A 24,650-nucleotide genomic window follows, 5' to 3' on the forward strand; every position below is an offset into this window, starting at 1 on the left:
AAATCCAAACTCTTAACTGCCTATAAAAGTTCCCTAGACCCTGTCCCTCCCTTACGTCTTCCTTCGAGGATTCCTTCCTGCTTACCTTCTGCTCTAGCTGTGTGGCACCTCACTGACCTGTGGCGTGCTCAGCCTGTCCCTGTGCTGTTCTTCCGTGGGGAATGGCTTTCTCCTCCACGCCTTTACTGGCCTCATTGACTCAGGCCTCAGTGCTCACCTCGGCCCTGCCCCGTTGTCCGCAGACTTCGCTCACCGTACTGACAGATCTCTCCCTTCTTCTGCATTTTATGTCTGTGTAAACCGTGGATCACTGTGCCGTTTTACCTTTTATTCCATGCTTATTTTTCCATCTGGATGGTAAGCTCTCTGAGGGAAGGAACTAAGTGTCATTAGCGCTTTTTTTTTGGAGGTAGTGGGAATTCTAGTAAGTGCTTGTCCCAGGAGGGGGTTGATGATGGTGAGGCACACCCCTCCCACTTCACTGCCTCAATTATTTTACCAGTCTTGGTCTGGTCTAGACTTCAAAGTGAAGAAAAATTTTAAGTATATGTGTGTTCCATAAATTAAATAATGGTTTACATGAGTTGGAGAGAAAATTTTCAACATTAAAACACACAAAGAAACCTGTTTGATGTTCTTACTTTTGTTTTCTTCTGTAGGGTAGAAGAGCAGAGGATGGCTCTGTCATTGATTATGAACTGATTGACCAAGATGCCCGGGTAAGTGCCAAGCTTCTTGCTTGAGTTTCTGTTTTCTAGCAAGTCTCTAGATAGTCTGTACAGTGGTTATCGATCCTGTATTAACAATTTACCTCCAAACTTAGTGGCTTAAAACAACAACACTTAACATCTCTCAGTTTCTGTGAGGATGGCTTAGCTGGGTTTTTCTAGCTCAGGACTCCCATGAGGCTGGGCCAAAATATTGACCAGGGCTGCATTGTCTGAAAGCCTGACAGCATTAGGCGGATCTACTTTCAAGATCACCCAGCCACGTGACTGTTGGCAGGAGGCCTTCTATTTCTCCGCCTGGGCCTCTCTAAGGGCCTGCTTGAGCATCCTCGCACCTGCCTTTCCCCAGAGTGAGTGATCCAAGAGAGAAAGCAAGGAAGAAGCCAAATGCTTGTTATCACCTAATCTCAGGAGTCACGGTGTCATTTTTTTTTTAAGATTTTATTGTTTATTTGACAGAGAGAGAGGAAGGGAGAGAGAGCACCAGCAGGGGGAGTGGCAGAGGGAGAGGGAGAAGCAGACTCTCCGCCTTAGGCTTTGCTTGTGTGAAAGTACCAGATTCTGCAGGGTGATAAGTCTGTGTGCACTGGTGTGCATTTAATACAAATAAACACCAGTATACAACATGGCACAATGGAAGAAGATGGTGGAGGCAAAGCCAGGGATAGGAAGGCTTATTGCCCTTTGTGGTGAGGGAAAACGGGGAGAGTAGCAGAGACCCTTCTTTTCTGGTTGAACAGCACTTTTGCTGGTTCTAGTCCCATAATCACTAAGAACTGTTTGTTAAGCTAATTCAGATCATTATGAACTGCGTGCCTTTCCCAGACGGTCAACAACTATCTCAAAGCATTTTATGAGAGTTTCAGAACAAAATTAATTTAAATTCATTTTAGTTTTAAAATTCAATATGTTTCGGGGTACCTGGGTGGCTCAGTTGGTTAAGCATCCAACTCTTGATTTCAGGTCAGGTCATGATCTGAGTGAGATCGAGCCGCACGTCAGGCTCCGCACTTGGCATGGAATCTGCTTAAGATTCTCTCTCTCCCTCTCCTTATGCTCCTCCCCCCTTTCCCACTTTCCCTCAGTAAATAAATAAAATCTTTAACAAATAAAATAAAATTCAATATGTTTCACACAGCACCTTTAGCAGGAGGTAGAGAAGGGTTTTAAATAAAGTAATAGAAGTTAGGTTTTACAACTCCTAGATAGTGGGTGGTCACTGAATGAGTATCTTATCCTTGTGTAAGTCTTCCTCCCTTCCTCCCTGCCATTCTTAGCATTACCTGTAGCCCCTAAATTTTCCAGAAACTAAAAGGGAGACTTCCTGAGTCTCTAAGAAATGTGTGTGTGGCACCTGATCTGAGCTGTCTTCAGCAGACAACCATTAGCTTATTTGCTAACAAAAGTACCAAAGGAAGGAGGACTGTATACGCTAATGAACATTTACTTGTCCTACTATATAGGAATAGAAGCTCTTGGTTCTTCCTTTGGCATTCAAGGAAGTAGATGTGTACAGCACACACCTCACGATCTAGTCTCATGCTGTGTTTGTGCCTAAGGAAGACTGCTCTTATTTAAGACTTTTGACTTAAGTACAACATTTTTGCCCATGTCTTTAGTGCAATCATCCTTTCTCATTTGGAATTTTCAGTGTATGGGTTTTGAGTTTTTTTGCATGACATTTTTTTATGACCTTACCTTGGATCATGTAGTCAACTTTCTTGGCTGATTGTACTTGTAGGATCTCTATGATGCTGGAGTGAAGAGGAAAGGAACTGATGTGCCCAAGTGGATCAGCATCATGACTGAGCGGAGTGTGTGTCACCTCCAGAAAGGTGGGTTCTATACTGAAGAGGTCTTCGAGCCTAGGGATGGTCCTCTCAGCCCAGCTTGTTGGTTATCTGTGTTGGGGCATGGGTCTGCCAGAAGAAAGTTCACTCTCTACTTTGCACCCCATAATCTCATCCATCTTCCATCACCAGATCCATTTGCCTTTCTCTCCCGTTTTGGATCCTTCTTTCTCCTAAATGTTTTCCACATTTGATGCTTTAGCTTGCTGCTCCTTCTTGTCCAGGATCATTTTATCTTGCCATATTTGTTGAAGTAATGGAGTTTCCTGGACACTATGTACTGTTTCTCATTGCTTCCAAGTAGAATAGGTTCCACTCAGAGTTAAAGATGGTCAAAGTATGTGGCCCAGGCTGTGCCATTCAGGACAGGTGCCTGGTACAGCTGTCTCAAGCCAAACAGTGCCATGTCAGCTCTGGTCCACCATGACAACCCCTAATCCTCTAAGATGCTGTGATCATCCCAGTTGTTTAGTTGTTTTTACCATGGTACATACCATGTGAGTGATCATTGACAGCTTTGATTAGCGACTCTGTTATAGTAATTACTTTTTGCTTTTCCTTAGTATTTGAAAGGTACAAGAGCTACAGCCCTTATGACATGCTGGAGAGCATCAAGAAGGAGGTCAAAGGAGACCTGGAAAATGCTTTCCTGAACCTGGGTGAGCAAGTGTGGCAACCCCCCTCCCCCCAACCCCCACCCCTGGCCCATCCCTTTCAGCTTTCAGGAAACTGTACCATAGCAGAAGTGACAAGTGGCAATCCTTTTCATTCACATGTGTTTGGGATGTGTGGCTCATTTACCTGATTTGGGTAGTTGTATAATCTTCACTGTATAAATTTAAGATCTGAAACTGAGGAGGGCTTGAAGCTGGTAGAGTGAGGAATTGCCCAGAAAGAATAAGATGACAAGAAAAAGGGCTCTGTTGGGGAATCTCACATATCCACTCGGGTTTTTCTGCAGCCCTTAGTGTCCCCTGGTTTAAAATGACAGTGGAGCTGAGTTTCAGAGGATCCCCAGTTTTCCTTTAGTTTTTCCCATTTTGCAGCCCATTCCTGTTATGTGAGGTCATCTTGTTTGTGCCCTGGGGTCAGGGTCTCATGCCTCACTGGAGAGGAGAGGAGCAGCTGACCCCTTTTCTTCTCTCCACAGTCCAGTGCATTCAGAACAAGCCCCTGTATTTTGCTGACCGGCTGTACGACTCCATGAAGGTAAGGGCACTCAGCTGAGAGGTCCATGTTTGCACACTAGGCTTTTCATCTCTTGTGCCCCAAACCAAGTCTCCTTGACTAGTGGATGGTGGAAGGGCCCCCGCCGTCCAGGTGCAGGAGTGTACTGGTCAGCCGTGGTTGTATTTGACAGACGAGAAGACCACAAGTCAGTCTTCTCTGTCTCTCCCCAACTACTTGAACATGTGTTTGTGTGCAGGTAGAAAATAAAGTACCAGATGGTAATCGTGTCTGATTCCTGCTTAGATTTCTCAGGGATTGCCTTCCATTACCCCAAAGTAAAGACAGGCAAGGAAGGGAGAGATTACCAAGCAACCACTGTGCAGTAGACGTGGTGCTACTTACTTCATCTGAAATCATTACCAAAAAGCCCATGTGGCTTGTGTTATTTTCTTTATAGATCGGGAGACTGGAGCTCAGAAAGCTTCAACTCGTCTGACATTACATAGCCACCTTTGAACTTGGGTCTGTCTGACTCCGAAGGCAGCCCTGTAACTGTCTCTTGAATGGACTGTCTCTTCCCACAATCCTGTCCCATTTTCTATGCCTCAAATGCCCCTTGTGCTTTCTGGCTTCCTGGCCCTTCTTCCTGGATCACCCCTCGTCCACTCCCATCTCCCTCGGGTTCTGTGTCAGATAGGACCTGTTCCTCGGTGCCTCTGGTCTGAGACTCTGGAAGTAAACTCAGTGGTCTTTACTATTTATACCATTCAAAATGGCACAGAGCCACAGTGAACACGTGGTGGCATGTGTTCTTTAAGCCCCGAGAGCCAGGAACTGTTTGTTACATGTGTAAACCCTCACACTTCTTAAACTGAGCCATGCCGTACTTGGTGCTCATGCAAGTATATTTAGTGAGCATAGTGGGGCTTTGTGTTGATTTCATCCTGGCATGTTTGGAATTCCAAGGTGCTCATTTTTCTTTTTTTAATTTATTTTTTCTTTTTAATTTTTTTAGAGAGGGAGTGAGGGAGGGGCAGAGGGAGAGGGAGAGAGAATCTCAAGCAGGCTCCACGCCCAGTACGGAACCTGACGTGGGGCTCAATCTCATGACCCTGAGATCATGACCTCAGCCTAAATCAAGATTCAGATGTTCAACCAACTGAGCCACTCAGGTGCCCCGATATGATCGTTTTTCTTAAAGGAGTAGTTCACCATTACCTTTGCAGTTTCTTAGAGAGTAGCATCAAGAACTCAGATGAGTTCCATGTGTAAGAAAACTTACTGGATTACATTGTCAGCAAATTGTAACTTGGAACATCAACTTGGCTTTCAGGGCAAGGGGACTCGTGATAAAGTCCTGATTAGAATCATGGTCTCTCGCAGTGAAGTGGACATGTTGAAAATTAGGTCTGAATTCAAGAGGAAGTACAGCAAGTCCCTGTACTACTACATCCAGGTAAGCCCTCTGGTGATGTGTTGGCCCTCCCTGGCCATCCAGAAGGCCCTGGGTCCCCGGGCCGGGGGCCTGTCAGAATGATGACAAAAGTGGTGGTTTTCTAATTCCTTGGGGAAGAGTTGCTAGTCATCAGATACCATGGGTCTATTTTGATTTGTCCTAGAATCTTAGAGGGACCGGCAAAGATTTTATACTTCCCACATCTGCTATTCTATAGTGATAATTGGTGTTCATGACAATGATCCTGCAAGACTTGCTGACATCAATTAAATTTTACATTTTATTAAGTGGTTGACCCTTGAACAACACAGGTTTGAATGATTGATTTATCGATTTTTTTCGATAAATACAATGTAGTACTGTAAGTGTATTTTCCTTCTGATTTTCTTACTAATATTTTTTTATCCCGCTTACTTTATTGTAAGAATATAGTATATAGTACACATAACATACAACATATGTGTTAATTGACTGTCTATGTTACTGGTATGGCTCCCGGTCAACAGTAGGCTATCAATAGTTAAGTTTTTGGGGCGTCAGAAGTTATATGTGGATTTGTGTCAGGGTGGAACAGAGGTGGCGGGGGTTGGTCCCCCTCAGCCCTGTACTGTTTAAGGGTCGACTGTTTCCATTTTTTGAAAGTCCTCTACGATAGGCCTGGCAGTGTTTAGTTACTCAGAACTTGCATCTCTCCCATCAGTTTAGTCTCTGTTTTGGAGAGATGCAGCCTTCGTATGCAAGGGGGTGCTGCTCACGGTGTCCCCCGGCTGGGTATGTCAGACAGGCATTGCAGCCCCCCCCCCTTCTAAAAGACCCTGACATTTTCAAAGGCATGTCAGTGGTTAACCAAGGATGAATTTTGAGGTGGGTTTGGTATGCCCGGGTTTATTAGGGCACACGTTTCCACACTTCACTAGCTTATTCCTGCATGACCTTAAGAATCCTGGAAACAGCATTGAGAGGCAGGAAAGGCCCTCATCTTCTATGGAAGCGTGAGGGCCGGCGAGAAAGTGGTGGTGCTTACAGGACCTCACTGCAGGAAGAGCAGGCCGGCTTGTGGGGGTCTGATTCCTCGCTGTGTGGATCCCTAGTACCTCACCTTCTCTCTGCCCTTGTGGTCATGTCACTCGAAGGTCTCCCCTGGGCCAGACTCCCTGAGGGCCTGCTGATGATGGCTTGCGTCTTTGTGTCTGGGCAGGTCCCACAGAGCCTTCTCTTTGCTACTGCTAGGGGAGGCTCTCTGTGTGCGTTGAGCCTGCTTCTATGCTATTGCAGAGTTGGGGTCTTTTTTTCGGATGCTGAATTTCTTTTTTTCTCCTTGGCCATTTGTAGCAAGACACGAAGGGTGACTACCAGAAAGCGCTGCTGTACCTGTGTGGTGGGGATGACTGAGGCCCACGACGGATGAGCACCCAGCAGTGGTGCTCCTTTGTTTCCAGCTAACAGTTCTAGAAAATAGCTTGTGACTAACAGACCCCTTGTGCCTGTCCCCGTGAGGATAGTGTTAGCATCACCCCCTCCCCATCCTTATGTCAGTTGCCTAAGCATTGCCTGCCTCTCATGTCTAGTCTCTCCTTTTAGCCAAAGAAATGAACATTCCAAGGAGTTGGAAGTGAAATCTATGATGTGAAACACTTTGCCTCTTGTGTACTGTGTCATAAACAGATGAATAAACTGAATTTTTACTTTATAAACAAATACTTTGTCGACCTTGCTTTTGACTTAATTGTTTAAAAATCAAACACGCGTCAAAAAATAAATAAATAAATAAAAATCAAACATGCATGCATAAGGGCTGTATTGTTCAGCTGGTAAAGCTGTCCCCTGGAGGAGTAAAGCTCTAGAACTCATCTGACTGATACGATAGCCACTATCCAGATGTGGCTATTTACATTTAAATTAATACAAATGAATAAAATTAAAAATTCAGTTCCTCAGTCACACTCTCCACATTTCAAATGCTCGATATCCACATGTGGTTAGCAGTCAGTGTATTGGACAGCAAAGGCACAGAACATTTCCATTATACTAGAAAGTCCTTTTGCACAGCTCTTCATGCCCAGGGGATGATAGTACCTCTAGGGGAAAACTCCCATCTGCTTATCTTTTTACAGGTAAATTAGGTGAAAACCAGCGTCAGTGGTGGCCTCCAATTGGGAAGAGGAGTGGGATGGCATGGTAGGCTCTAGCAAATACTGCAAATATGTCTATAAGCCATTAGACTTAGAGAAATAAATAACGTTCTGCCCCAACCTCAAGGACGCACCTGTCAGTGAGTCAGGCTATAGTATTCTTTTTTTTTTTTTTTTTTTTAAGATTTTATTTATTTATTTGAGAGAGGATAAGAGGAGAGAGAGAGCACATGAGAGGGGGGAGGGTCAGAGGGAGAAGCAGACTCCCTGCTGAGCAGGGAGCCCGATGCGGGACTCGATCCCGGGACTCCAGGATCATGACCTGAGCCGAAGGCAGTTGCTTAACCAACTGAGCCACCCAGGCGCCCGGGCTATAGTATTCTTGTAAGGGGGTGTAACAAAAGTGGATTGGGGGCACAGAGAAGAAAGTGATTGCTTTTGGGAGGATTGAGGAAGATGACCCAGAGGAGGAGGAAGCATTTTTGCTGTGTCCGAAAATCTAAGGTGAAGTTTTTACAGCAGGGAGGAAGCTCTCCACCAGGTTTTTATGGTTCTGATAATGGAACAGGTGATTCACATTGTTGGTGCTGTAGGCACCAAGACTGTATACAGAAAGAATTATGTTTCCCACCCCTCCTAGCCAGCCAGGGGCTGTTCTAGGACTACCTGGTTTCTGGTCCATCCTTTTGTGGATAGACTGCAATAGACATGATGTGTATCATGTAAAGATGCTGTCCATAGGCTGCTAGTCCAGGACACTGGACGGCTTGCTTACGCACGTCCTTCCCCTAAGCAGGGTGTAGGGCCAGAGGCAGAGGGAGTTGATGACTCTCCCCAAACCCTTCTACTGTATTTCCTCCTGGTCAGAGGATGCTGTGTTAACTGCTCATTCCTGAACCTGGCTGAAGAAGGGCACACTCAGTACTGTCTGCAGGGAGTAAGCAGGTAATGGGAATAAATGTGTAAAATGGCTAGTTGAACAGAATGGGGGCCAGGGGTGTGGGGCTGGAGAAATGAAGACCGCCTGCCCCACTTGAAGCATTCAAATTCAATTAAAGTGACACTATGTTGACCAAAGTGTATCTGTGGGCTGAATGATTTGCCATTTTGATCTTTGGCAAACTTTGGATAGAAACTCAGATGGAGCATGGCTCTTGAGTGGCCCATGATGTGCCCGTAAGTCCACTAAGCTATTGTTTAAAAAGTATGTTAGGTGAAAATAGTATTTTCTCAAATGTATCCTCCTATACATATTCGAACTGATGCTCAAATCCCAAGAAAGACTTTTCTTTGTGCTTGGACAGAGTTCAAGGAACTGCATAAGAAGCAGGGTCTTTATGGGGTTAAAACCCCAAATTATGGTATTGAACTCAAAATTGATAGGGCTGGGCAGGGGCTGTCTGGAGTAATGTTTCCTATCAGGAAGCATTTGGGCTTTGTTGCTTCTCATCATAAAGTGTGTTTCAGGCTGCAAAGGGGAAGGTGGTAGGAGAAGGCAAGGCGGTACAGGCAGAATGTGGGGAGGCTCCTGCTCCCACCATGCCTAGGGCACCCTGGCCACTGCTCTGGCTGGTTGGACCCTCCAGCAGGCATGAGGGAAAGTCCGAAAGGCGGACTGGCCCCAGAAAGTCTCTGGGAGAACTGTTCCAAATGCTGCCTGCTGTCTCTTCCCTGTATGGAGCAGTGATCGTCTCACGTTATCCAAAACTGACAGAGACGGCACTTAGACTTTGGTCTCCTATTCTTCTGGGTTCCAGTCTGCCCTCAGTGAAGCTGTCCAAACCATTTCTTGAAATAAATAACCATCTGGAGATTTGAATAGTCTCCCAAACAATTTTACTTTGTAAGAGAAGGGAAAGGGCACCAGGCAGGCTTTAACATTTTGTCAGCTGATAATAAGAACTTTGATTTTATTCTTTGAGCAATTAAAGGCAATGCATGGAGTGTAGCCATGGAAACTTACTGAACTATGACTGTGAACAAGAGGATGATTTCATTCCCCCCTGACCTGTGTGGTGGGACTGGGCAGGGCTGACATACTGTAGAACTCCAGATGGCACCCTAAACATAGTAGCCTATGTGAATGGTATCTCCCTTTCAATTGTGCAGTGCACAGCCTGAGTGGCCATATGTGTATGACAGCCCTATATGGTAACCCTAGGCGTGTATGAGATGGCCTATTAGGTCTTTTGTCACAGAGTTGGCTGCCAGATTAAAGACACATTTTACTTGGAAACAGTTGGCTAAACCTCTGAAGGCCTCGATTTTTCCATAGACTCTTGATCTTTGGGTCTGTTTTACTTGGCTATACACAAACAGCTATGCATATAAATCTTCCCAGCATGTGAAGTTCCTCTAGTGTAAATTATTAGTAAAGATAGCTAAAGCAGGGAAAACCTGGCTCACAAAGTGGCTACATTTAGCAAGAAAAATGATTTGAGGACAGAACGCTTTTAAATCAATTTTTAGTCTTTAAATGACTCCAATCTCCGGTCTCTCCCCACGTTTTGACAAACGGCTTTGGCTTCTTATCCACATCAGTTTATTTGACCTCCTTTTTCCATCAACTACCAAAATGAAAACTCTGCTTCGAGAGAGTGAGGGAGCAATTTTAAACATCCCTTAGCAATGAGGCAGAACATGCTATAGCCATCAAGTTCTAGTTGTTCATTCTATTTATTGAAAAAAGCCTGTAGCCTGATTTCTTTTATGCGAGTACATTTGAGCAAGCAAAGTTTATAGAGATGACTTATCTCATTACATTAGAAGAGTGATTTGCTATCTCAGCATCTATAAGCAATTTTAACAGACATTTCTGGATGAAGAAAAGCTTTTGTAAATATATGCGAAAGACACGATTTCATCAAGCATTAAATTGGAGGTGCCCTGGAAAAATATTACATTTGTGCATTCAATTAGCTTGATTGTGGCTGAATTTTGTCCACTGAAGGCAGCATTTCTGCAGAAAAACAGAAGCATTCCCTACGTCAGCAGGTTTCCTAAAACAGAAAAGCACACTTTCCCCCTTTGCAAGTCTTCTTTTGCATTTGTGCTGTTCCCAGCTATGCGTCCCTAATCAGGCTGCTCAGTCTTGTTCTCCACAGTAGAGCGCAAGGGGAGAGTAAACCAGAAGCCACTTTATTTAGGTGAAATCCAAAGCCAACAATTCCAACCTCAAATAGTCTGTACCCGGTCTAAGAGCTTGGCAAGCTCTGGGCAAAATGGGACTGGTCAAGATGGACTTAAGTTCTCCAAACTTCTCTTCCTGGTCTCTGCAGGGCCTCTCCCTCCTTCAGGGTCAGTGGGATGCTGTTTAAGCTTTGGTATGGCTGTTAACCCATGTCCCTTTCCTGGATGTGAGTTTATAGGGTCAGCCTTATCTTGGAATGAAAGTTTTGCCTACTACAGGAATGAGAGGCGGTTGAGTACAAGAGGGCTTTCTTGGACTCCTAAAATCACAGTGAAGAAATGAGCTAAATGATCACCAGCCCTCCCCCTTCTCCTCCTTGTTGCAGTTGAACAACCTGCTTTCCATTAAGAAGAAATAAACCAGGGGTGCCTCGGTGGCTTAGTCAGTTAAACATCTGCCTTCAGCTCAGGTCATGATCCTGGAGTCCAGGGATTGAGCCCCGAATGGAGCCCCACATTGGGCTCCCTGCTCAGCAGGGAATCTGCTGCTCCTTCTCCCTCTGCTCCTCTCCCCCCCCCCCCCGCCCCGCTGTGCTTTCTCTCTCGCTCACTCTATCTCTCAAGTAAATAGATGTTTAAAAAAAAAAAAGAAGGGGCACCTGGGTGACTCAGTCGTTAAGCGTCTGCCTTCGGCTCAGGTCATGATCCCAGGTTCCTGGGATCGAGCCCTGCATCGGGCTCCCTGCTCACCGGGAAGCCTGCTTCTCCCTCTCCCACTCCCCTCCTTGTGCTCCCTCTCTCGCTGTGTCTCTCTCTGTCAAATAAATAAATAAAATATTTTTTAAAAAAATAAAAAAAAAAAAGGAAAGAAACCAGAAAAGGCATAGTATGTCAATGGAACCTGGCTGTGGGGGTGGCTGTTATTTTTAAACAACAGATGATGACAAATGGAAGTTTCCTAACTATAATCCATTATAGCCCAAGGCTATTATACTTGCAAGCACATTTCTAAATATTAATTAAGAATTAGGAAGGAGTTTGGATCAGGAATTGAGAAATGTTTCTAATAAGTTTTAGGTTTTTATGTCAGAGAGTTTGCCAGATTACAAATTTTACCATGGATTCTTGAGTTTGGGAGAACCAACTTGGTCTTAATGGATCACCTTGGTTCTTTTTTTTTTTTTTTTAAGGTTTTATTTATTTATTTGACAGAGAGAGAGAGCGAGCTCAAGCAGGAGGAGCAGGAGAGGGAGAAGGAGACTCCCTGCTAAGTAGGGAGCCCAGTACAGGACTAGATCCCAGGATCCTGGGATCATGACCTGAGCTGAAGGCAGACAATTAACCGACTGAGCCACCCAGGCGCCCCGATCACCTTGGTTCTAGTAGATATGAACTCATATATGACTAGACATATTTTTTAAAAAGATTTATTATTATTTTTAGAGAGAGAGAGAGAGCACGTGCAAGCATGAGCAAACAGGGGAGGGGCAGAGGGAGAGGGAGAGAATCCCAAGTAGACTCCACACTGAGTGTGGAGCCCAACCCAGGGCTCAATCTCATGACCCTGAGATCATGACCTGAGCTGAAACCAAGAGTTGGATGCTTAACCAACTGAGCCACCCAGATGGCCCTTGACTAGAAAGACTTTAAAAGTCTAGAGTTGAGCAGGTAATATGGTACTTCAGTCACTGACTCATTCATTGACTTATTAATTTAGTGAACAGATATACCTACCATGTTCTGGTGACTGAACTAAACACTGGAGATTAAAGAAGAACAAGGCAACACTGGCCATGTAGAATGAAAGGGCTAAGATTGAGGAAGGCAAGGTGATGTGCTTGGGGGCCCATAGTAGCTGATCCTCCCCCAGGATGAAACATCTGGAAGATTTCTGGGAGAGGCAATCCTCAAAGCAGGATTTATTTGGGGGGGGTCATGGTGGTGGTAGTGTTTTCTTGTTATTTTTGTTTTGTTTTTGTTTTTGTTTTCGATGTACAATAATTGTAGAAAGCTGGAAAATAAAGAAAAGCATAAAGAAGAAAATCAACTTCAACCACAACCAATTATTGTTAACATTTTGGCAGGATGACCTGTTTGAGAATTAGCTCTTCCTTCCTTAGCAGTAAGCACATCAGGAAAGAAAGAGAGGCAATTTTTCCTCCTCCTCAAGAGAGAGGGCGGGGCTTTAAGCAGTGAAAGTCAGGCTTTCTTTGCTGAAAGAGTTAAGTGGCTTTTGATTTTTCAAAGTCTAGTTCAAGAGGATGTAGGCCTGGATTGTTCTGGGTGATGGTTCTGGGTGAAAGGAAGAAGCAAGTATACTATCCCTGGGCCAGCTGGCTCTCCAGAGACTGAGCGGGACAGTGTTCAGGTGATAGGGATGGTGTCTGGCTCCCACACAGTGCATGAGAGTGTCTGAAGCTCTGATGGGGGATCAAAAACTGCCCACAACAGTATTGGTTATATCTGGGAACGTCTCCGTGACTGCGTGTGGCACATAGTGAATGAGGCCCTGCCCAATGTTAAAATCTTTTTTCCAATCTTGACCTGATTTTATCCACATCTTTCCTCAGTTACCAGAACAGCTCAGGTCCCATGGTGAATTGCTGGAAGGGAATCTTTTTCATGTTTAATTTCTGACTTCTCTCTCTCTCTCTTTCTCCCTTTTTCCCTCCCTCCCTTCCTTCTTTCCTTCCTGGCATTTTATGATCTACATAATATATCCCAGATAAATCATAGGAGGTATTCCTGACCCCTCAGAGCTCTATAATTTAGATCTAACTTTGTGCTTTGAAGAGCCTAAGTTAGTTTAATTTTGTAAATCAGTAAGGAAAACAGGATCCTATTAGAGTCATAAAACAAGAGAAGAAAAATGAAGGATGTGCTCTGGATGTCATATTCCAGGTTGCTAGAAAAAAAAAAAAAACGGAAAGTGATTTCAGAGCATAGATTTTAAAAAAAGGAAAATGTAGAATCAAAACTTTTCAGCGTATCAGTGGGATAACTGCCAGTTCTTTTAATATGAAGTTTCCATGTAGTTACTATCCGGCCTCTAATATTAATAAATACAGAGTCAGATAAGGTGTGTCAGTCTTGTTCCCAGCCTCCAAACCTCACATGGAAATTCAGGCCTGGCTAATCCCTGGTTTCAGACCTATGCTGGCCTGAGCATGGAATATTTACCCAGATGTGTCTCCTGCAGCTCCTGGGAATCTGGTGGCCTCCGTACTGCTCTGGGAAGGAGTAAGCTATTCCTGGGGCTCAGGCTCTGTCCCCAGCACTGTACCTGGCTCCGATAACCCTGGCCTGGTAGGAGCTGAGATCGTTATAACTTGTCTTCTGCCCCGGTCAACTGACCTCATCTCCCAGCTACCCTAAGCCCTGGGTTTACATGATCCTTCTCCCTATATCCCGGAAACATTCCTTCCAATCCCAGTCCTACTTTGCTCAGTTCCTTAATGAATGTCCACGTAACAGGGGCAGCCATCCTTGAAGGATGAGCTCTGCCCAGGATTGGAATATTCCCTTTATCTGAGCACTACTGTCTGTTTCCATTGTCACAGTTAACTATTTGCCTCTACTTAGAACATATTCCATGGTCCCTTGCTTGCTTTGCCTTACTATAAATAACCAGCTAAGCAATGATAAATTCAGAGATGGTAACACAATTTGTTTATTTGGCACAAAAACAAGTTACACAAGTTCAGAGATGAGAGAATTACTTTTTCCTCTCTTCTCTCATCCTTCACCTACTGCTCTGCCAGGAAACTCCTCCCTTAACATTAGTCTTTGCATTAAGACATTGCCTCCATGCAAACATATTAATTGGGAGGGGTGGTTCTAATTAATCTCTTAGCATACTTTATAGCCATTTATCATTTCTTTGAAAGAGAATGTGGCTCTTAAAGAATGGGGATGTGGGATGTGAGGGGTTTTTTTCCTTTTACTCTTTTTATTTTGCACTAGAAACAACGACAACCAGTAATACACTGATTTTCTTCACATTAGTATGGATTTTAGGAAATTATTGCTTTTTTCCCCTGGAGAACTAACCTATAGACAAAAAAAGAAGTAGTACCACATTGTAAAATCTGTAAATCACAGAAGTCAACAGCTTGAAGACAATCCCCAGGGGAGTGAAGAAAACAAGTGTCATGAGAGATGAGACAAGCATATATAGGAGTGACTGTCTCAATGCCTCTCGCCCAGACAATAGGTACTCTTTTTCTCCTGGCACCCTCTGTCACCACTTAAAGGGGTCATTTTTGGTCTATGGTCTGCAGAACCCTTTTCAACTGACACAGGAGTTGCTTTGAGGAGAGGTGCAATGAGAAAGTACGAATAATAATCAAAATCCAAACTCAGGGAAGAACACACAGTGAAAAGGAAACCCAGAAATGTCAACATTTTGCTACTTGAACCAACTGCTTCCATTGGACCCAAGAGGGAGTCTGGAAAACATCTGAGAGTTCAAATCAGCATATATCTCATGTCCCTACAAACCCTAGAGGGTTACTTTGCTGACTCAACGGTGATCAGCTTATGCCCTGAAGCAACAGAGACGGGTACCAAGACTGCCAAAGTTAAAAAAAAAAAAAAAAAGGTGGAAATTGTGTTTCGTCAGAAATGAATTGGCTTTGAAACTGCCTGGTCTAGCAAGCCCTTTCTCCCACATTGCTGCAGGTTTTATTGCCTTACACTTGAAATAAAAAATCGAACTTTGAGGTATGAGGACTGGGCAGTCCTGAGAGGACAGGGGGTCTGCAAGTGCAGTAGTCAGCACAGGCTGTGCTCCCCTTTTACCCCAAGAACCTATCCCTGAGCTGTCTGAAGTCCTTTGCAAGCCTGGTAACCACTCACTATCCCACTGGAGCAGCGTGAGAGAGTGAGCTCTTCAGTACTGCACAGATATGAAATGTCCATGAATTTAAAAAACAAAATCACCGTTGTGTTGGGCTATTTCCCCCATCCCAGTTTTAGTAGGATCTGGCTATGGCCATGCGGCTCCTAGGAGCTCTGAGACCATCTGGTTGGTGGACACTGTCACGGGCACTTAAGTAGGGAATGTGCAGTAGGAACCCTGCACATTAGGGCTCAGTGTCAGCGTCTGCCAGTGGGCTGTAAATGAAGAGCTGGCTGCCTCCTCTTGGCTGGAGGGAGCCTGTGGGGTGGGCATGGAAGGCAGGATCTCAGATTCAAACTGCAGGAGCTGCTGGCCCATGAAGCCAAAGTTGGGCTAGATCTTCATGAGGTAAGCCACACAGATGGTAGTTGAACGGGAGATCCCAGCCTCACAGTGGACCAGGATCCTGCCTCCCGTTTCACCGACATGGTCAGTGAAGTCCAGTGCTTCCTAAAAGTGGGAGCTAAGTCAGCCACGTGGCTGTCTTCTACCGGGATCCGTTTATTGTGCAGGTGGGTCATGCAGGCCTTGGATGTTCACCGTGAGACATTCAGCAGGGCAGTGACGTGCAGGTGGGCGAGCAACTGGCGCTTGGATACACCGTGGGCACTTCCAAGGTAGAGGACAGTAAGCTGGCCGCCCTGGTCATCAGCCGGCCACAGCTGATGTCCAGCACAGGTTTTGCACACTGGCTGCTGAGCGTTCTCTTGTGAAATGGGTTTTACACCCACGCAACAATCAAGACATTCCGAGTAGGAAGTCTCACGCGCCCCTTTAGGGAAGTACGCCCGCGAGCCAGCGGCCGATGGGGAGCCGAGTCGGGTGCCCGCGGAGCTGTCCTCACGCAGCGTCAAGCCGCCACGCAGCCGCCACGCAGCCGCCACGCAGCCGCCGTCCTCCAGACGCCATGTTGGGCAGCACGTAGTGCGCGGAGTCCGCGCCGCCGGCCGCCGTCGTGCCAGGAGGAGGTTGGCTGGCAGCGAGAGGCACTCGTTCCGGTCGGCTGAAGCCAGCTGGGCCGCTGTCGAGCGCCCCGAGGCGCGCGGGTGCCCGCGGCCGGGGTGCCGGCTGGGAGGCCCAGGAGGGTGAGCCGCGGGGCCGCAGCCACCCACTGGGTCTTTCCCGCCCCTTGCGTTGCCGCCCGTCGGAAGCCAGGCCGGGAGTCTTGAATGAGGTACGAGCGTAACAAAACGTGCAGCATAACTGCAAACTAAATCGAAGTAAGACATTTAACTGGAAGGGCCAGTTAAGATGGGTCGTTAATATACTTCTGGTGTATTTTATAATGGGACTCTGGCTTAGATATCACAGGTTTCGAGGACTCCTCAGAGATAAGTACCATCACCCCCCCCTTTAAGGATCCAGGTGTGAGGGTGCCCAGTGGTTGCGCAGTGTCTGGAGGCAGCAAGTCCCTGGTGAGGAGGCCATGGGGCAGTTAGGATGATTGGCTCATCCCCAGCACGGTTCTGTTTTCCTTGAACCCCGTTGTGAGCCTGGGAGTTCACGTAAGCTGAATTCTTTCCCGGGAGTCTCCCCACTGTGCTCGATGGGTCTGCCCCCCCCCCCGGGGGGAATAATACTATTTACCTCGTAGGGTTGTGATGATTAAATGAGATAATTCAGGTAATGTCCCTAGCATAGTCCTTGGTATAGTGGAAGTATTTAATCAAATAAATCAATTTCAAGTATAATCAGGTAGATGATATATAAATAATACTGTACAATATTATTAGAGATTTGTCTCTCAGAGACCCGGGAGAGGCTTTCCACTGTATGGTATTTGCACAGGGCAGTGGACTATAGTTTCAGGGGTCCCAAGTGGCTTGTTCCCCTTCTGTGGCCTGTTTCCATTTGGGAATTTAGCCTCCATGGTTCTCTTGGCCTTTTCTCTTGTCATATAGTTAGCTTGGAATGTGCTTCCTGCTTCATTCCTTCCTATCTGAAAACACATCACAAGATCTGACTGTACAAGCTCATCTAGGAAATGTACAGTGTTTGGATCTTAGTATGGATGTCCTTGAATTTATTTTATAGCTAACATCATTCATATTCTTGGCAGTGAGACAGGATCCCTCCCCCACTTTTTTTTTTCCTTCACGCTTCCATCAACTCTGGATCATATGAAGTTGGTGAATATATGTTAGCTGATGTTGAGTAGGAAATGTTTTGTGATGGCCAGTCTCTCCTGTTGTGAAAATCATTTAACTGGATGACCTAACACAGATTGGTTTTTCTTTCTTTAATTTTAATTCCAGTAGAGTTAGTGTACAGTATTACATTAGTATAAGGTGTACAATATAGTGATTCAGCAATCCTGTACATTACTCATTGCTCATCAAGATAAGTGTACTCTAAATCTCCTTCACCTGTATTACCCATTTCACATCCACCTCCCCTCTGGCAACTACCAGTTTGTTCTCGAGAGTTAAGAGTCTGTTTTTTGGCTTGTCTCTTTTTTCTTTGTCCTTTTGTTTTGTTTCTTAAATTGAATGTAATATGAGTGAAATCATACGGTAGTTGTCTTTCCTCTGACTAACTTATTTCACATACCATTATACCCTCTGGATCCATCTGTGTTGTTCCAAATGGCAAGATTGCATTTTTTTTTTTTATGGCTGAGTAATATTCCATTGTATTTATATACCACATCTTCTTTATCCATTTGTGGAGGGACGGTTAGGTTGCTTCCATATCTTGGCTATTGTAAATAATGCTGCAATAAACATAGGGGTACATTTATCTTTTTGAATTAGTGTTTTGTATTCTTTGGGTAAATACCCGGTAGTGGAATTACTGGATCATATAGTAATGCTATTTTTAAATTTTTGAGGAACCTCCATGCTGTCTTCCATAGTGGCTGTACCAATTTGCATTCCCATCAGCAGTGCAATTTGGTTCCTCTTTCTCCACATTCTTGCCAACACTTGTTTCTTGTGTTTTTCCTTTTAGCCATTCTGACAGGTGTGAGGTGATACCTCATTTTGGTTTGAATTTGTATGTCCCTGATAATGAGTGATGGTGAGCATTTTTTCATGTGTCTGTTGGCCATCTGAATGTCTTCTTTGGAAAAATGTCTGTTCATGTCTTCTGCCCATTTTTGATTGGAATGTGTGTGTGTTTGTTAAATTGTAGCAGTTCTTTATATATTTTGGATAATAACCCTTTATCAGATATGTCATTTGCAAATACCTTCTCTCATTTAGTAGTCTTTTAGTTTTGTTGATCGTTCTTTTGCTGTGCAGGAGCTTTTAATTTTGATGTAGTCCCAGTAGTGTATTTTTGCTTTTGTTTCCCTTTCCTCAGGAGACATCTAGAAAAATGTTGCTAAGGCTATTTATTATCAGAGAAAGTACTGCCTGTGCTTTCTCCTAGGATTTTTATGGTTTCAGGTTTCACATTTAGGTCTTTAATCCATTTTAAGTTTTTTTTTTTTTTAAAGATTTTATTTATTTGACAGAGAGAGACACAGTGAGAGAGGGAACACAAGCAGGGGGAGTGGGAGAGGGAGAAGCAGGCTTCCCGCGGAGCAGGGAGCCTGATGTGGGGCTCGATCCCAGGACCCTGGGATCATGACCTGAGCCGAAGGCAGATGCTTAACGACCGAGCCACCCAGGTGCCCCTCCATTTTAAGTTTATTTTTGTGTATGGTGTAAGAAAGTGGTCCAGTTTCATTCTTTTGCATGTTGCCGTCCTGTTTTCCCAACACCATTTGTTGAAGAGACTGTCTTTTTCCCATTGCGTATTCTTGCCTCCTTTGTCAAAGATCAGACCAGTTCCTTTAGGGAGAGGAGTTAAGGGCTTACTTTCTGGAAACATGTGACAATGACTGCAATTGAATAATGGTAGTAAAAGCTGTAGGAAATATCAAGCTGCCTAGATTCTGGGGAGTTTGGTACCACAAGATCAGAAAACATGGAAAAGGCCAGGAAGCCATAAGAGTGTGTTTTCTATTCTGCATGGACATGTTAAACCAGCATGGTGAATCTTAAATTTCAGAGGTACCTCTCAGGCTTGTTCTTGTGACCAAGTCCCTTTGAGTCACTACTGGGGACATCACAGAATAATGATCCATCTTACATGTGTTATATAATCCAGGAGCAGTTTTCTTGATTGAAAATTCTATAATCGTATGTGTACAGGTTCCATGCCTCAAAAATGTATACATAAATTATTTATAGGAAATGATACCTACAGTGATGGTCCTTCTTGTACCTGTCCTCACCTCCTTTCCTGGAGCTGGCTCTTACTGAGGCTAGGTTGTAGAAGGAGGCCTGTGGAGGACTTCCCTGTTAGCTCAATAACATATAAGAAGGTTTGCTAGTGGGAGTTAACCTTTTCCGAATATAGAGTTTGATTGCCTTTTAGTCCTCTCCATTTTCTCCATTCTCTGGACTTGTACATGGAGCAGAGGATACTTGCTCCATGTATATCGAAGGAGAGCTATGGAGGGGTTTTGGGGAGAGAGAAGGGAGTGAAGGAGTAAAAGAAAAGGAAGAGCAAAAGAAGGCAAAAGGGCAAGGTGAAGAGAAGGGAGAGAGGACATCTTTTTCAGGGTGTCTGCACAGAGCTGGGGACTAAAAACCATTTGTATGAGCCCATGAGCCAAACTGAGGAAATTAGAGAAGAAACCCCCAAATCTCTCTCACCAGAAAGGCTTTCTATTGGTTAGAATATATTGCTTGAACATGGAATAAGTAGCTGTTTGAATAGTTTTTTCTGGAATTTATGTTGGTATTTGATAGGTTAAGATTAAGAATTTATTCTCTAATCCACAATAAAGGACTTGATGTAGAGATTTTGTACATTCTGAAGTTTTTTGTTTTTGTTTTTGTTTTTTTACGTAAATCATTTTACTACCAGGACCTTTGTTTTGTCAATTAATCCACAGTAGCTAATAAGAACAGTATTTTCCTGAACTTATTCTGTGCCGGGCACTGTGTTAAGTGCTTGATATAGATTATGACATTTAATTTTTATGGTATGCCTAAGAAGTAGGCTATCATGAATCCATTTGACTTAGAGAGCTGAGGTTCAGAGACGTTAAGTAACTTTCTCAAAGTTGTACAGCTAGTGAAAGACAGAGCCCAAATATCTTATTCTAATACCTTTGTTGGTAATCAGCTCACTCTACTGCCTCTGCAGTAGAATTTTAATAAAAATGGAAGAAAAGTCTATCCATTAATTGTGTGTGTGTGTGTGGATTGGGAAAAGACTCAACCTTTTTAAAAAAACTTAAACTTTTGATTTTAGAATAGTTGTAGATTTACAAAATTATTGTGAAATAATACAGAGTACCTGTATTCTCTATACCCAGTTTCTCTTTTTATTAACAACTTACATTAGAATGATATGTTTGTCATAATAAATAAACCAACGTTGATATATTATTAACTAAGGCCCATAGCTTATTCAGATTTCCTCTTACATCTTTCTTCTGTTCCAGGTTCCCAACTAGGATATCACACTACATTTAGTAGTCCTGTGGCAGTTTCTCAGACTTTTTTGTTTTTGGTTACCTTGACAGTTTTGAGGATTACTTGTCAGAGATTTTGTAGAGTGTCACTCAGTTGGAACTTGTCTGATGTTTTTCTCATGATTAGGTTGGGTAATATATTTTTGGAGGAAGACTGCAGAGGTAAAATGCTATTTTCATCATCTTATATCAAGGGTCATCCTATCAACATGACTTATCACTGTTGATGTTAATGTTGATCATCTTGCTAAGGTAGTGTTTGTCAGGTTTCTCCCCTGTAAAGTTATTCTTTTCTTCTGTTTCCATGCTGTTCTCTTAAAGAGCTGGGAGTTACGTGCCACCTCTTTCAGGATAGAGTATCTACACAAGTAATTTGGAATTTGTCACAGTGGATTTGTCTCTTTTCCTTATTTATTTATTCCTATTATTATATAGTCATTAATTTATGTCAGTATGGATTCATGGATATTTATTTCATACTTTGGGTTATAATCCAATACAGCTTTATTTTATTGCTCAAATTGTTTTAGCTGTGGCTACTGGGGGGTCTTTCAGCTGGCTCCTGTGTCCCTGTGATACATCAAGTTAGAATTATTTTGGAGCACTTTCTTACTCTCTGGCACTACAAGATGCTTCAGGATCATCTTGTGTATTTCCTGCTCCAGTCCTTGAATCTGCCATTTCTCCAAGCAGCCCTGGTTTCCTTCCCTGGAGAATTAGTATTAGAAACCAAGATATGCACATTGAGTGTGCTCATTGCTGTTGGAATGTCATTGCTTCTAGGTCCTCTCAGCTGAAAGAGCAAGGAAATATATGTGTGTATACTAACTTGTGTATATACACATCTATATATTTTCTGTATGTAACCATCTGTATGTACATTAAACTAAACATGAGTTCATATTAGTATCTCCAGCCCTAATTTATTGTTACATGGATCATTCTAACTTCCTTCCTTTGTTCATCTGTAAATTCTCACTCCAACAGTGAGAAATCTGGTTCCTGCCATTTACCATTCCTTCACTTAGCAATATCAGAATTTTTTATCCAAATCTCCAAGGAAAACAGCATTACCAACTGGAGTACAGTGCTGTGTGCAGTTCCTTTTTACTTTGGTGTTATAGATTCTACTTATTTCCAAAGTTGCTTGAGTCAGTACCATTTACCCCCACCCCCTTCAATGAGGTTCACACATTTGTAATATAGTTAATATAGTTGGTTTGTCACATTTTGTATTCCATTCTGGGATCCTCTGTCCTCCTAAGTAATTTTTTTCTAATTTTCATCTTGTTTACAGTAACACAGAGAAGAGTTTCAACACCCCCAGAATTCACTGCACTTCATCTACTCAACTTCACCTTCCTAACTCCTGGCAACCACTGATCTGTTTACTAGTTTTATAGTTTTGCCTTTCCAGAATTTCATATAATTGGAATCATACAGTAGGTAGCTTTTTCAGGCTGACTTCTTTCATTTAGCAATATGCATTTAAGAATTACCCATGTCTTTTCGTGTCTTGATGGCTGTTTCTTTTTATCACTGGGTAGTATTCCATTGTCTGGATGAACCACAGTTTATCCATTTACCTGTTAAAAAGGACGTGTTGGTTGCTTCCAATCCGTGCAGATATTTGTGGGAATATAAGTTTCAGCTCATTTAGATAAATACCTAGGAGTACAATTGCTGAGTCATATGGTGAGACTTTGTTTAATTTTGTAGGAAACAGCCAAACCGTCTTTTAAGATGGCTGTACCATTTTGTATTCCCATCAGCAATGAATGTTTCTGTTGCTCTGTATCTTTGCCAGCATTTGGTGTTGTCAGTTTTTTGGATATAGTCATTGTAATAGTTGTGTAGTAGTATCTTGTTTTTACTTGCGGTTCCCTAATGACAAATGATATTGAGCACATTTTCTATGCCATCTGTATATCTTCTTTGGTGAGGTGTCCAGATCTTTGCCTGCTTTTTATTCTGCCTTTTTTTTTTAATTGTTGGCTTTTAGGGTTCATTCATATTTTGGATATATTACAGTATTTATATATATACTGCAAATATTTTTTTTCAGTCCATCTTCTGATTTTTTTCCAGTCTTCCAGGCTTGTCTTTTCATTTTCTTAACAGTGTCTTTCACTGAGCAGAAGTTTTAATTTTAATAAAGTCCAACTTATCAATTTTTTCTTTCATAGACTGTGCTATTGATGTTGTATTTAAAAACTCATTACGAAACCCAAGGTCATGTAGATTTTCTCTTATGTTTTCTTCAAGAAGTTTTTATATTTTTTCCATTTCACATTTAGGCGTATGATCCATTCTGAGTTAAGTTTTGTGCAAGGTGTAATGTCTGTGTCCAGGTTCATCTTTTTTGTATATGGACATTCAGTTGTCCTAGCACCATTTCTTGGAAAGCCAACATATATTTTTTATTAGAAAAATATTTCTGTCCAGTTTGGGGAACTAGAGTGCTGTGGAGGCAGGCTTTGAAAACTCTGGCCTAGTCACTGAAGTCTTCCTATAACCTCCATATGCCGTTTTCTTTTCACCCATCTTTCTGTCAAATCAGATGCTGTCTGCTGCCTACTGAAGATAACTACAAAGACTTTGTTATTTCAATGCACAAGAGAGGAATTGCTGTCTGCGTGTGTCAGAGACAGTAAAGTCCCTTTGGGAGGGGAGTTTGTAGAGGAAGAGGCAGTGGTTGGAGAGCCTCTATTTTATCCTTGAAGATAGAAAACTCTTAAGATGGATAGGATTTAATTAACATACTTTTGAGACAAACTTCTCTTAGGAAAAATACAGAATTATGCAGTACATACATACACCTGCATGTGTGTGAGTGCACACACACACACGCACGCACACATACGGCCTTTTTTCTAAAGCTTGGCATTCTTTAGGAGCACCATCAATACCCTTTTCCAGGTCTTGGGGAGAGCCAGACAGACGCTCTCCATCATCACATGCCTCATCAGGGAAGTGGGGAGCAGATTTTCATAACTGTGATGTATGTTACAACATTAAATATGATAGCGTATGAAATCAGCTACATACTTCACAATCCCGTTTATTTAGAGATTGTGTGAAAATCAGACATACATTTATTATTTTGCTTGTGATGAATTGAAAAATGAAGAAGAGTGCCATCTTGTGGGCATCTCTGTTACTACCACATCTCATCAGATCTTGGTGCAAGTCCATCAAACCTAGAGAACCAGTCTGTATAGGAACGCATCTCTATGTAATGTATCAGCTGAGGGCAACTGATTAAAGACCTCTCTTAGTTCTTTTACCGCTATTGAATCATTCTGTGGACTTTTATTTTCATAAATTACTAAAAGGTACTTCCTAATAACCTATAAAGTCAGTCATGGAGGGGTACTGACATTGGCATTTATAATAAAAAATGGCATATTATCAGTTCCTTTACATACTCTAATTCCATTTTGTATAAGAAGTTTGGCTGACAAGCCTCCTAGTACATGAACCCACATGGAATGGGAATTTCAGAAATTTCCAGGGAGGATGTTTTGTATTCAGCATTATATTGAGTTTGGTTGTGGTTTTAGTCTTGTCTTAGAGTATGGTTGTTATTTATTTATCAGTATGAGAAAAGAACCAGGACAGACCACTCAGTAACAAGACAGAAGTTTTAGTAGCAATTCAGGGACCACTGAGTCAGATGGTGGACTCCAGGCCAAGATAGGGAATTGGATGCTGGGAAGCTCTTTGGCAAGATGGAGCCAAGGAGGACAGATCATGCTACTTATTGCTGAGAGACCCCTTCTAATTCCAGGTTTACTGTTTTTTTTACCATG

General features: G+C 43.1%; 1 protein-coding gene and 1 pseudogene across 2 annotated transcripts in view; one reads left to right on the forward strand and one right to left on the reverse strand.

Annotated features, from left to right (window-relative positions):
- Nucleotides 1-6,902, forward strand: part of ANXA2 (annexin A2) — a 44,508-nt gene extending 37,606 nt beyond the window's left edge. For both annotated transcript variants that reach the window (XM_036093439.2, XM_078079272.1), the window contains 6 exons: nt 660-719; nt 2,470-2,563; nt 3,142-3,237; nt 3,729-3,787; nt 5,082-5,204; nt 6,537-6,902. In XM_036093439.2, the coding sequence (XP_035949332.1) occupies nt 660-719; nt 2,470-2,563; nt 3,142-3,237; nt 3,729-3,787; nt 5,082-5,204; nt 6,537-6,596 (492 nt within the window). In that variant the 3' untranslated portion in view covers nt 6,597-6,902. The remainder of the gene's footprint in view (nt 1-659; nt 720-2,469; nt 2,564-3,141; nt 3,238-3,728; nt 3,788-5,081; nt 5,205-6,536) is intronic.
- An 8,613-nt stretch (nt 6,903-15,515) lies between these two features.
- Nucleotides 15,516-16,594, reverse strand: LOC118536548 (dual specificity protein phosphatase 5 pseudogene; annotated as a pseudogene).
- Between the last annotated feature and the right edge of the window lie 8,056 nt (nt 16,595-24,650).

This window comes from Halichoerus grypus, chromosome 8 (genome assembly GCF_964656455.1).
Source record: "Halichoerus grypus chromosome 8, mHalGry1.hap1.1, whole genome shotgun sequence".
Taxonomy (NCBI): Eukaryota; Metazoa; Chordata; class Mammalia; order Carnivora; family Phocidae; genus Halichoerus; species Halichoerus grypus.